Source organism: Ochotona princeps, chromosome 4 (assembly GCF_030435755.1).
Source record: "Ochotona princeps isolate mOchPri1 chromosome 4, mOchPri1.hap1, whole genome shotgun sequence".
In the NCBI taxonomy this organism is placed as follows: Eukaryota; Metazoa; Chordata; class Mammalia; order Lagomorpha; family Ochotonidae; genus Ochotona; species Ochotona princeps.
Genome location: NC_080835.1, coordinates 72,070,781 through 72,083,740, shown reverse-complemented (window position 1 = coordinate 72,083,740; position 12,960 = coordinate 72,070,781). Strand labels below are relative to the sequence as shown.

At 53.2% G+C, this 12,960-nt stretch overlaps 1 protein-coding gene across 1 annotated transcript in view; it reads right to left on the bottom strand.

The window, feature by feature from the left end:
• LOC101528871 (cell adhesion molecule DSCAML1) overlaps window positions 1-10,540 on the bottom strand; it is an 88,258-nt gene extending 77,718 nt beyond the window's left edge. The window contains exons 1-3 of the mRNA XM_004585116.4: window positions 10,366-10,540; window positions 4,152-4,430; window positions 1,209-1,484 (exon numbers count right to left, since the gene is read on the bottom strand). Coding sequence (XP_004585173.2) covers window positions 1,209-1,484; window positions 4,152-4,430; window positions 10,366-10,540 — 730 coding nt within the window. The remainder of the gene's footprint in view (window positions 1-1,208; window positions 1,485-4,151; window positions 4,431-10,365) is intronic.
• Window positions 10,541-12,960: the final 2,420 nt, after the last annotated feature.

Genomic DNA, 12,960 nt, shown 5'->3' with positions numbered 1-12,960 from the left:
GCTTTCCATGAACTTTTTGATGACTCCTTTATGTATACTATTTAAAAAAAAAGTTTGCATCCAAATAAACTTGTTTGATAGTCCTGTCTTTCTGTGAATTTCTAGGAAGTTCCTATGTGTGGAGCAGCTGAGCCTCAAGTTTAAGGCTTTAAAATGCTTGTTGCAGGGACTGGCGCCATGGAGTAGCAAAGAAAACAGCTTCCTGTGGCGTTGGTGTCCCTTATGGGCACTAGTTTGAGTCTTGGCTGCTCTATTTCTGATCCAGCTCCCTGCGAGAGCTCCTAGGAGAGCAGCAGAGGATGGCCCAAGTACTTGGATCACTGCACCCATGTGGGATAAGAAGCTTCTGGCTTCTGGCTTTAGGTAGGCTAGCTCTGGCTGTTGTGGCCATTTGGGGAGTGAACCAGCAAATCGAAGGTCTCTCTCTTGCTCTGTAACTCTGCATTTCAAGTAAATAAATAAATAAATAAATAAATAAATAAATAAATAAATAAATAAAATCCTTTTAAAAATGCAGGTTGCAGAGACCAGCCTTTGGAACAGTGTAGGCTGCCTTTATTCCATATTGGAATGCTTAGGTTCAAGATCCATTCCTGATTCCAGCTTCCTGCTAATGTGCACTATAAGAAGCTTATGGCTCAAGTTCTTGGGTCCTTGTCACCCATGAGAGACCCAGGTTGAGCTAGGGGTTCCTGACTTCAGCCTGGCCCAGGTGTTGGTATCATAAGCATTCGGGAGAATGAAACAGTGGATTCCCCTTCTGCATGTCTCTCAACTATTCAAATCATCAACATCATAAAAGAGTGAATGGTCCAGACACACCCAGAGGACTGGGCTTTAAGTCACTTGAATGACCTGGGGCATGACAATCAGCCCCAGTGCTCAGCGCTTCCTTATGTGGGATATGGGACTGTCCTGCACAGGACCCTTGTAGAACTAAAATGGGCGTTGAGCACTTTCCAAAGCTAAAAACAAAGCAAGGCCCTTGTGGCACGGTGCTCCTTACATTCCCACTTGCACTTACACCTGATGGTTCAAGTGGTCTGAGGTACTGTCCCATTTCCCCAGGGAGAAAATCTAGCTGAGTCTGGCACTTGGCAGAGCTCAGGAGGCTCTTTAGGGGTCACCTGGCCTCCTTCGGCCACTTCTCTGCCTTCTTCCCCTTCCACACCTGCAGCCCCTATCTCCCCTCTCCCGCCAGGACTTACCCTCAAGCACGATTATGGCGAAGTCCTGGGCAGTCTGGGACTTGCGGGTGGCGAAGCACTGGTAGGCCCCAGAATGGCTCTTCTGGGCAGAAGCAATGAGCAGGGTCTCATTGCCAAGCCCACGGATAGAGATGGCCTCGTCGGGCAGCACCAGCTCTGTGTTGCGGTACCAGCGGATGGTGAACTCAGGTGAGCCCATGAGTGTGCATGACAGGATGACTGTGCTGCCAATGCCCGTCTTCAGCTTCTTTGGTGTCAGGGTCACGTGCAGGGGCTCTGGGTCACGTTGTGGAGAAATGATGGAAAGTAGGGAAGAAAAATAGAAAACAGACTCATTTGTTTCCCATATTGTGTGTGGTGGTGGTTGAGATGAAGGTAAAGGCAGTGGCCACAAAAGGCTACTCCCTCCAGTTGCCCAGTTGTGGCTCCAGCTGCGGCAGTGTCAGTAACTCCATGTGGCAGTCGAGGCTCGCCAGGCCCCAGAGACATTGCCCTGCTCCTGTTGTCACCCAAGTCTTGCTGACAGGTGTTGAGAGCTTGTCGGCTGTTCCTACACATCCTGGGCTGCTTCCACCTACAGCACTCTGCCTGACTCCTTCAAATCAGGCTCCCAGGTCACCTCTTGCAAGAAACTTTCTTAGATGCCACTTCCCCTCCAGGCAGACTGGGTTGGGCTCCCTGTCCCAGCCCTACCATGTATAGCTACCACTGCCCTGGCCACCCTATCTTTTCGTCATCCCCTCTCTTAATGTGTTTCCTTTCCTCTGGACTTGGAGCCTCTTGGAACTAGGGTGATGTCTCGGCTCTATGTTCTTACCAGGACCCCGAGCCACCCTGTGTGCCTGGCTGGCTTGTTCAGCTTGTTTCTAAGCTGACCTCTCTCCGTGGTCTACATTGGCCCTGTGCAGGGGACTCCTGCTGCCAGGAGCTGGGGACCTCAGGAAGCAGGGGAGAGGGAGAGAGCAGGTCCACTGGGGCTGGGTGCAGACACAGCCTACGTCATCCTTGACTCTCCTTGTTACATCCTGCAGCCTCTGCCCAGTGCCCTCTGCCCACTGCCCAGGAAGCATCAGTTGTACAAAGGGCAGTGGGTATCCTGCTTGTCTTGGTCGCCAGCCAGAGTTCCAGGGTCTTGCCAGTGGTTCTCTGCTTGCTGCCTCTGTATGAGCTTGGTGGCAAAAATACAGGCAGGGAGGGAATATGGGAAGCACAGACTTTCCTTCCATGAACCTGGCCAGGTCATGGGAGAGACTAGAAGACAGAAATCAGCTGCTTGGCTTTCCCTGGCTCAGCCCATCCAGTCAAGCGTCTTGTGTACTGGGGTGCTGAGGAGCGCAGGAGAATTGATTATCCCCACGTACAGGGGCAGTGTGAGTGTGCACCCATCTGAAGGTGTTTTCTTGTTACACACCTGCGTGGGTACACTTGGATATAAGTGTTTTACAGTGAAGAGCCTATACGTATATGAGCACCATATACATGTGCAGCTTTGTGTGTTTGGGAGCATGTGGGCATGTGTGCTTTTGGCATGCACGCCTGCATATGTGCATGCCAGTTGGTCTGTGGGCACAGGTGCAGGAGCTGGGACCACTGCATTCACCTAGGATCAGGATTGCAATTTTCCAAGGATTTGGAGGTGTGTCCTTTCCTGGCCCATTTCTTGAGCTGGTATGTGTGTGTCAGGCCAGGACAGGTGAGGAGAAGATGGAAATATTAGAATAAATCTTTTCAGTGCTTAAAGCAAGAAGGGGACCTGTTGTGCCATCTAGGGTCTGCTCAGATGCAAGAAGCACCCCAGCCCCTCAAAGCATGGCTTTCTGTGTTGATTAAGCATTGGTATCCTAACCCCACACCCCCAGACTTTCTTGGAGCTTTTTCACACTTTCAGAGTACCAGAGAACTCAAACTGGAATACCTCCTTTCTGGCAGAAATTCACTGCAACCGTACAGTCTTCCTTGTCATGGGGCGACAGTCCAGGCCCAGCAGGCCACTGACACGCTCTGCTGTGGGTCTCCGGACTTGCCCCTGACACCACCTTGCCCCCGAAGGGCTATAGGCCTGCAGCTCTTAGCTGATGAGATGGATGGTGAGGCGGGGGCGGAGTTTCTCGGGTCATGGTTCCAGGTCCAGTCAATCTCTCTGCAGGACCACTTCTGGGCTGCTTCCCACCATTGTCCCAGGAGGAGTGACCCTCACAAAGTGACCCTCAGATGCAGTGCTCAGGGACTTAAGTGACTGCTGCCCTGTGCAGCTTGGGATTCCCCAAGCACCTGCAGTGTCAGCCCTTTGCAGCACAGAGAGCAGGCTGCTAGGCTAGAGGGAGCTCCTGAGGAACTTGTGGAAAGTCCTCATCCAGGCTTCTTTGCTGGCCTGGGGTGGAGGGCTCATCCGCAGGAGAGGGTGATGAGGCTTCCTGCTTTACACATCAGCTCCCTGGCCCCTGGGGCTCTGTGCTGTGGGGAGAACCAGGTGAGGGCAGTGCAGAGGCCCAACTGGTCCAGCTGGGGTGACTGACTGCATTGTTGATAGCTCGTGTCTGTTCCAATGGGTCAATGCCTCCTCCAATCATCATTACATGGTCTGGATGTCACCCTAGGATGGGGCCATGCATCTTGTTTAAAGAATTCACATCAGTGCTGCTTTCCTCACTTCAAACACTGGTGCCCCCAGCAAGGCAAGACGCCTTGCTGGGGTGGTGAGCTCCTTGCCACCACCTTCGCGTCCTTTGGCTGAGTTCACCGTCACACTTCACGGAGAAGGACATTGAACTGATGGCTATAAGATAATGACAGGCCCTAGGACAGGTTTTCTGACTGCAAACCAAGGGCATTTCCAGAGCAACTCACTGTTGTCCCCCAACTGGGATTATTCCCAAGTCAGATGCACCTGCCAGCCCGACCCTCCCACGTCACTGAGACTATAGCCGAAGTCCTTGGACTCACCAATGACCGTGAGGATGCCTGTGGCCTCTGCTGAACCGAAGGTGTTGGTGACCTCACAAATGTAGGTGCCACTGTCCTCGGGCCGCAGATCGCTAATGGTCAGCCCGGTGATGCGCTTAGTCCAGCGGCTGTCAGCCGGGAGGGGTCGGCCGTCCTTGAGCCAGCGGATGGCTGGGATGGGATAGCCCGAGGCAGCACAGGGCAGCTCCACGGTGTGGCCGGCCCACACTTCCTGGGAGTGGAAGCCGTCCAGGATGGTTGGGATGGACTCAGCAGGGTCTGGAAAACAGAGAGGGTTGGCAGCTCTGGCTAGGCTCGGGGGCAGACGAGGTGGTGTTGGAGCAGGAAAGGTGAGCAGGAGGCAACCAGAGCTTGCTGCCTACATACCGAGTTCCTGGAGTATGGTTAGACAGGTACACTATGATGTGCCTATGATGTGAGAATGGTGACACACAAATTTGCAGTTCTTGGTAAGCCTCTGTCTGGATCTCACCTTGGACTGTGAATGCCCCCACAGTTGGGGAGCAGTGCCCTGCTGTGGCCTCACCCTCTCCCAGGGAACCCTGGACAGACTCAGAGATCACACATTGGCCAGTGGCTCCAGAAGGGCTTGGGAACTCGGCCTTCTGTCCTCTGCAAATCACCCCAGCCTTGCTCACCAACTTCCTGGGTCATGCAGCTCAAAACCAGTGGCCGGGAGACCCCAGGTCCAAAACTGCAGGGGACCAAGGTCCTGGTAGACAAGGTCCTGTGTATGGCATCCGTATTGTTTTTATTTATTTGAAAAGCAGAGTGATGGAGAGATAGAGCAAGAGAGATGGAGAGATAGAGCAACAGCTGGGACGGGTCAGGCTGAAGCCTGGAACTTCTTCCAGGTCTCCCACATGGGTGTGGGGGCCCAAGCACTTGAATCTTCCTCTGCTGCTTTCCCAGGTGCATTAGTAGGGAGTTGGATTGAAAGGGAAGTGTATGAGGTTCAAACTGGTATTCTGGGATGCTGTGCCACCAGACTGCCTCCACTGTGTCATTTTTGTGTGGATGTCCTGTCATCTAGTCTAGCTTGCTCTCTAAAAGGCCTTCCTGGCTTTTTGTTTCTGGGAGACCTCCCCAGCTTTCAGACACCCACAGCCCCATTTTCCCTACCTTGGCTTCTGATTCCAGGGATTTCTAGGGCATGGACCAAGCACGCTCAGGCCCAACCTGCCTGACCTGGCTCTTTCCACCCGCACCCGCACAGCAGCCAGTTCCCACCACAGTGCATAGGATCAGCCTGCTGCATGCCATCAACCCATCCCAATTTCACTGACCCAGGTCCAGATTGGCCACTATTGCGGTTCTCCTGCGGAAACTTTTCTGCTGTATTTTCAAGCAGCGTCCTTTCCCTTGTTGTCGAAAAGGGCCTGCTATTATTTTTTGAGCAGGGGAGAGCTGCACATGGCAAAGCTTTAGAGTCTGGGTGAACCTGTGCCCAGCTCCTGGCTGCTAGCCAACCCACTGCCTCCCCTGCACACGTGCCCAGCAGCAGTCAGAGCAGGTCACGCTCCGCCTGGAGACTGCCGGTCCTTGAGGCCTGTAGTCACAGTCACACCTCAGGTACCTGACTCAGTACCAACAGGGCTGAGGACATGGGATGGACAAGTGGCCTGCTTTTCCTGAGTGAAACCCGTGCTGTGGAACTTGAAGAGCTGGCTTATGACACCTGGGAGGGCGCTGAGGTGAGGGAGGGCAGGGGCCCTCCCAGGAGCACAGGGCAGAGCTAAGCTGTCCCCAAGTCTGGTTCAGGAAGTGGCCTCCAAAGGTGCAAACATCTGACATCCTGAGGTTTGCCTCAGGAGCAAATAGAGGGCGCTGTCGACTCCCGCGGCCCCCCTCACTCACAGGACATTTCCTCTTCCCTAGAGAAGACTGGGGTGTAGTTCCTCCTTTCTTCTGGAAGATTCTCTGCCTCTTCCCCTGCTCCAGGTGGCTGTGGGTGACTGGGAGGAGCCAGGCCTGGTCCCTGAACAAGCAGTGCCATCTTGAACAAGTCTTGCCTGGGTTTCCTCAGGCTGGTGGTGACAGTGACAACTGATCTAACTGGGCTATTGTGAGCCACCCCTTGGCAGATGTGGGTCAAGGTGCTTTCCAGAAGCTTCCTCGAGAGCAGATGTGCAGGGCAATGACTGTGGGGTGTGGAGGTGGAGGCCGCAGGCACACCCTTCTTCCCCCAGCCTCCCAACCCAACGGGAGAGGCTGGAGAATCAACAAAAAACCTGGTGCCAGGGAAGAATCACTCAACGTGACACTTAATTGATGCAAAATACACAAATTCCGTGGCACGCTTCAGAATTTACAAGCGCAGGGGCCGGCGGGGCCGGTGGAGGAAGGGGAGGGGGAAGAGGAAATTAATCACTGGGGCTCAGGCGTGAAATTAAATTCTGAGGGAGAGAAACCTCTTTCATTATGGCGAGCAGAAATAAAACGCTATGGCGTGGGCACGGCGATGGCCCCGGGGGCCCTGGGTGCTGCTGGCATGCTGGCGTACTGACGCGGGGCTAGAGGAGACAGATGGCCCTGCCTGAGGAGTTGCCAGGGCTGGGCGGTCACACTGGAGCTGGGCTGGACCAGGAGGGGGTTCAGGGCACCCAGGGATTAGGGTATAACTTCTTCACCTGGATCTATATTTGGATAGGGTTGGGATGAAGGGCGTGGCCTGATCTTGGTCTTGGCCACACCGAGCGCCAGCTTCCTCCTCCACCTGTGTGCTCAGCCGTGGGGAGGCAGTGAGATGGTGCCAGTGAAAGGGCGTGGTGAACCCTCAATAGGGCATCTACGTGTATGGGCTGAATTTGGGGGTAGGAGGCTTCTTACTTGGAAAACACAGAAAACAGGAAAGCTGCCTCCCCTACTCCCTCTGGAAGTGCCAAAGGGGTCATTCTAAGAATTTAGCAATTGCAGAAATAGAGCTAACAAGGGCAGCTGCCGTCTGTCTGGGGCTTCCTACGGCTCAGGACTGCTCATGTTTTCTAGACCTATAGAATCCAATTTTGTTCTAGGTCTGTTTGGTCACTCCCGTGTTACAGATCTGGCAGCTGAGGTTTGGTGCTGCCTTTTCTTCAATGCAGGGGTGGAGTCCTGAAGACCCTGTAACAGTGCTCATGAGCTGCCTGCTGCCCTGCTGCAGAGAGCTGACCCCAGGTGAGCACGGAGGAAGCAAGCCAGGGTGCCCCCTTCACCGCTGACCCAGAGACTGGCCCCCATGCGTGATCTCACCCACCTCCCTGCCCCTGTGGGCTGGGGCACCCATAGCTCACAGGCACAGAGAGGGGGTTGCCCATTAGAGATTGATCTTCACCCCTGGGAGCAGACTGCAAGGGGGAGGGCTAGAGCAGAGAGCCTGGGGTGCCAGGCTCCCCAATACAGGGCCCCTCTGCAGTGCCTTGCTCAGTATCGGTTGCATTTTTGCCTAGACAAGCAGCTTGCTGACAAGCCGCCCTGTCACCTCCCATCACATTACATCAGGGCCTGCGTCGCTGCACGGCTCCTTCCTCCTCCCCTCCGCTCCCGTTTCCTGGTCTCCTTCCCTCCTCCTGGGTCTCCTTTTGTCTCTGGGTTCTGTTTCTCCCTCCTGTGTCACCCCTTCCTCTGGGCCCAAGCTTCTCTCCTTGCCTTTCCCGGGGGCCCTACAGCCTTCACTGCTATTTCTCATATTAAGCGTTGGCTGAGTGGCAGGGCAGTTCCTCCTCCTGCTGCTAGGAAAGGGGGCATTTTCTGCAGGTTCAAGAACAGTGTTTTGGGAGTGGCTTTCCCAGCATCCCATATCATCCCATGTCAGAGCATCTGGGTTCCATCTCCATTCCCACTCCTAACTCTAGCTTCCTGCCAATGTAGACCTTGGGAGGCAGTGGTTATGGCTCAAGAGCTTGGGTTCCTACCTACACCCAGAGACCTGGATGGAGTTCCCAGCTCCCTTTTGGGAGTGAGTCAGTGTTTTTTTTCCCCCCCAAGGATGTCTTTTTTTTTTTTTTTGACAGGTGCTAAGTTATAGCTAGACAGGGGAAAGATGCTCCAGTGTTCTATAGATAATGACTGTACATTTGGGAAAAAAAAATCCCTAAAAGTCTGGGCTAAGAGGAATGATGGATGTTTGGGCAGACAGCTAGGCTTATCCTGGTGTAAACAATATAGATGTATGTATATGCATTGAAACATCTCCAGGTATGCCAGAAATATGTGTTGTTTGTATGTATCAGCAGATTTTATTATTTTTTTAAACAAATGTATTTTTGTAAGAAATTCCTACAAATTCCCCCCTTGAAGCTAGAGGTTCCTGCAGGTAGTTTGGAATGTGAAGGGACTGGCTTATCCTGGAAGAGACTGGAGGAGACCTGCAGGGGATGGGGCTTCTGTGCCTTTCCTAGTCTAGGAGAAGTATGCAAATGAGATGTAAAACACTCCCTGCACAAGAGAGCCACACCCCATGCAGCACATTTGGGAAGCCAGGGCTGTGGATTCCAAAACCAAGCCACAAAGACAGTGTCATTGCTACACAGTGAAGCCTGTCACCTTCCCCCACCCCCAGATTCCCCTCCCGACCTTGGCCTTGTTGGTGACACTGTAAGTATTCACTTTGCACCTACCAGCTCCTGATGGTCTTCAAATGTGTTGGGCAAAGGGTGTTCCCCACCCCCGAACACACACACACACAGTGGTACTGAGATAGTGACATTGGGGTAGCTCAAGCCAAGCCACGAACCACAGCTGGCCAGAGGCAGATGGAATCAGGGGCAGGCACCTGGACTAGCTTGTTTCCCCAAGGCCTCTGGAGAGCTGTGAGATGAGGGGGAGAGGGGAGGTCTCAATCCCTGAAGCAAAGCCCCTGAGTTAAATCATCCTCCTTCCAAAAGCTGCTCTCATCTCAGATTTGCAGCCTGCGGGCTGCAGTTCTTTAGGAGGCTGTGAGCCCCATTTGCTAAGTTGAGACTAGCATTTAGAGAAATCAAAATAAGGTCAAACAGGGCAGAACTATCAGCGAGTGGGGCACAGACTGTAATAAAGACGTCTGCCTGTGGATTGCTGCCTGTGAAGTCTGGAGACCATTGTTCTGAAAGCCTGAGGAACACCATGCGCCCGGAGGCAGGACCCAACCAGCACCGCCCACGGGGGTCTGCCATGGTAAGCAGACCAGGGCCAAGGGGGCCAGGATTTGCCTCCTGCTGGCAAACTGCTTGGCTGTGGTTTTCTAACCTGTTAAATTAGGGAGAACAGCGCGCGCGCGCGCACACACACACACACACACACACACACACACACTACAGTGTTACTATGGTGCCTAACAGTCAGCCAGTGAAGGAGATCTCAGGTCCGCAGGGGCATTCAGCAAATAGCAGCCTCCATCCCTCCAGAGGCTACAATAATAGTCCTTCAGAAGTGCACTGCTTGTAAATTATATTCAGCAGAGCGTTGTGGCACAGTAGGTTAGACTACCACCTGCAATGCCGGTATCCTATATGAGCCCTAGTCACTTCACTTTCTGTTTTGTTTGTTTTAAAGATTTATGTGCATATTTGAAAGGTAGGGTTACAGTGGGAGGGGAGAGATTGAGGTCTCCCTTGCGACTCTAGAGACCCAAGTGCTTGGGCCATCCTCTACTGCTTTGCCAGGCACACTAACAGAAAGCTGAATTGGAAATGGAGTTCCTGGCTGTGGCTTCAGCTTGATCCAGCCTGGGTTGTTCTGGTCATTTTGGGAGTAAAACAGAAGATGGAAGTTCTCTCTGTCTCTCTGTCTCTTTGTCTCTCTTCCCCCACCTTTCTCTAACGCTGCCTTCTAAATAAATAAAATACATCTTAAAAAGCTATGTTTTGCATGCTTTCATAATCACGAGGAAGCCTACAGCTAGACACACACGCTCACGATAAACTGGAACTGCACAGAACATTTACATCCAATGACATAAGTCTGTGTCCATCAGATTTTGCCCATGAACCTCCTGACAGGAAAGATAAGAAAAGGAACGGGAAGGTGGGTCTCACAGTATAAAATGTTTCTGTTCTTTGAGTCTGCACCCAAACCGGACTGGGTCTTCCGCAGTGCTTGCTCAACCTGACTCCTTTCATCTCTGTCTAGGATTCCAGAGTTCACAGTGGGACTCTGGGAGTTGCAGTGGGAAGTCCAGGTGTAGAGGGGGCAGGGCTTGGAGTGTCCTTCCCCAGCTTCCCCCACCTTGGCCTACCTGTCACAGAGAGGCGGGCCCCGTTGCTCTGCCGGGTCTCTCCACTGTACTTGTGCTTGGTGATGCAGCGGTAGGTGGAGAGTGCATCCTCCTTCTGCAGGTCGGAGATGTACAGCCCGCCATGGGAAGTGATAAAAAACCTGTTTTCTGGAGACACAATCAGGACGAAGGCCATTACTCCCTGGCCTGGGAAGCTGGCTTTCAACCAACTGAGTATTTGGTATATAGCAAGCGTCTATGCAGTGACTGTCAGCCCTCATATCTCCTACCTCTTTGCAGGGATTGGCAAAGCTCTTTTCCATTCACTGTTCTGCGGTGAAGTAATTGGCCCTGGGTCCCACAGTAGGTAAGTGGACCGGCTCTCTGGTCTTCTGACTCCCAGCATTCCTTCTGCACTGTACCATATCCAACCCTAGACGCTTTTCTCCCATTTACACACTCAGCCAGTGATGACTAAGGCTGAGCTATACAGAGAGTGGGGACACGGAGATGCAAATGCACAGGGATACACAAGGACAGACACCATGTGCAAGATAAAGGGCTGGGTACTGGGCTGACTTCCTGCCTGGCATGGTCATTGCTGCTTTCCTGGCAGACCCTGACCGGAAGAGGGAAGGCCGGGCAGCTATGTACCCATTTTGCTGATTATGACCTCGGACTCCACCTGGGGTATACTTCCCCTCCAGTATTTTAATCTTGAGTTTAAACGTGGTGCTCCACATTGGGGATGGCCTTGCATTCAGCTTCTGTGCTCCCTGAATTTATGGTAGTGTGAGTGGAGCTGGGAATCTGACTCTGGGTCCTTCTGCTCCTCTCTTGGGGTGAGGGTTGGGTGGGTGTTAGCTGCTGCTTCGGACAGGCACGGAGGACCCTTGCTGCCATTTACCCTGGAAGGAGGCATCACAGTCAGGGTCCTGATGATGATTTAAAGCCACTGAACCACAGGAGTGGGCAAGGTGGAGCCCCCAGGGTTGGGGGAGGGATGTGCTAATATTGGACTCTTGTCAGGAGTCATTTTCAGTTGTCCCAGGTGACTTGGAGTCAGTTACTGACAGGCCTGAGTGATATCTGAACTAGTGGCAAGAACTCTGTGGTTCATCCTTTGTGTTGTCCACGTCCCCCACAAGCACCTGTCTGGGAGTCTTGGCATGTGGGGTAGGAGGAACCTCACTGAGAGTGGGGGAAGCTTTGGAACCATAGAGTTGGAAAATCCAATGCGCCAATCCTGTTTTTGACAGAGCCATTCCACCTCTCATCTGAATATCTCTGGGGCTGGGGAGATCGCGACCCCTTTCAGCAGCACCCCCACAGCAGGCAGCTCTGACTTCTAGAGATGTCTTCCTTGGTTCCCCGAAGAACCTGCTTTCCTGGAGGCCTCCCTCACACATGGCTGGGCAGCCTGACAGCACACCTTTTGGCTTTTCTTCACGCTCATCAGCCTGCAGACTTCAGTTTTAATAGTTATTAACTGCAGGTTCAAGAAACTCTGACAGTTGGCTCTCTCGCTTTGGAATGAACTTGGCTTAGCTGAGATTCTCCATATTGGCTCCTCCCCTCCTTTCTGTCCCTGCCCTCCTTCACACATACACACAATGGGCACTCCCATGTGCCAGGTGCTTTGCTAAGGGTGGGATTTGATGATCAGATGCAACTGCTCCTGCTCTGGGTGGGAGAGAGCCAGACCACTGCCTCCCAGATTGGACTGCATAGGCTTGTGGCATGCGAGTGGGCAGGAATCCCATCCTGCAATCTCCATGGCATCTACCTCCATACCCCTCCTTCTACCCTTGGACAGTGGCTCTGTGCCTGCCTTGATCCCCACTGGACTTCATGGTATTGGGGATGCTTCCAGGTGTACGTTTGGCTATCTGGCAGCCTGCATGTGTCCTGGGACCTGGAGTCTGTGTTCAGTACCTCCCTCCATCTGCTCCCTTCAGTACATACCCCACAACAATGCAGACCCTGCTGAGTGCTGTGTTAAAGACAACAGAAAGGTGTGTGTGTTGGAGGTGGGCACTGGAGCCTGTTGCTGGTGGAGGGGGAGAGGAGGCACAGACAGCCTGGCTCCCCCGCTGGCCCCAGCAGGTGCTGCTGTGTCTATGTGTTGTGACATCCTGAAGTCAAATGCGGACGCTCTCCCGTCATTTCTTGTGGAACTGGGACTGGAATGCAGAACGACTGGAGGGTGCGGCTGCCAATCACAAGTGCCAGGGTCGGGAGGCAGTGGTGAGGGGGTAAGGCACAGACAGCAGAATCCACACCAGTGGCCCATAGGTGTTCTAGCCCTGGAAAGCTGGGCCCCTGCGGTCTCGCATCTGTCCCCCGGACAAACGGAAAGCTCTTGGCCCCACTGGGATTTTAAGCTGGGGGCTGGGGTAGGTGGGTGGGGGTGATGCTGCCATGATGGTAGTGGGGAGCCGGTTTCTATGGCAACAAGCAGCTGCTGCATCTGATGTTTCACATCCTTCATTGTCCTCATTTTCCCTCCCTTCCCCCCTTCTTGTGCATATTTAATTGAAGTAACGTTTTCAGCTGGGTGCTTGCGCCTCCTGAAACAAAGGCAGGCGACAGCCAGGGGGAAGTGCAGCACAGTGC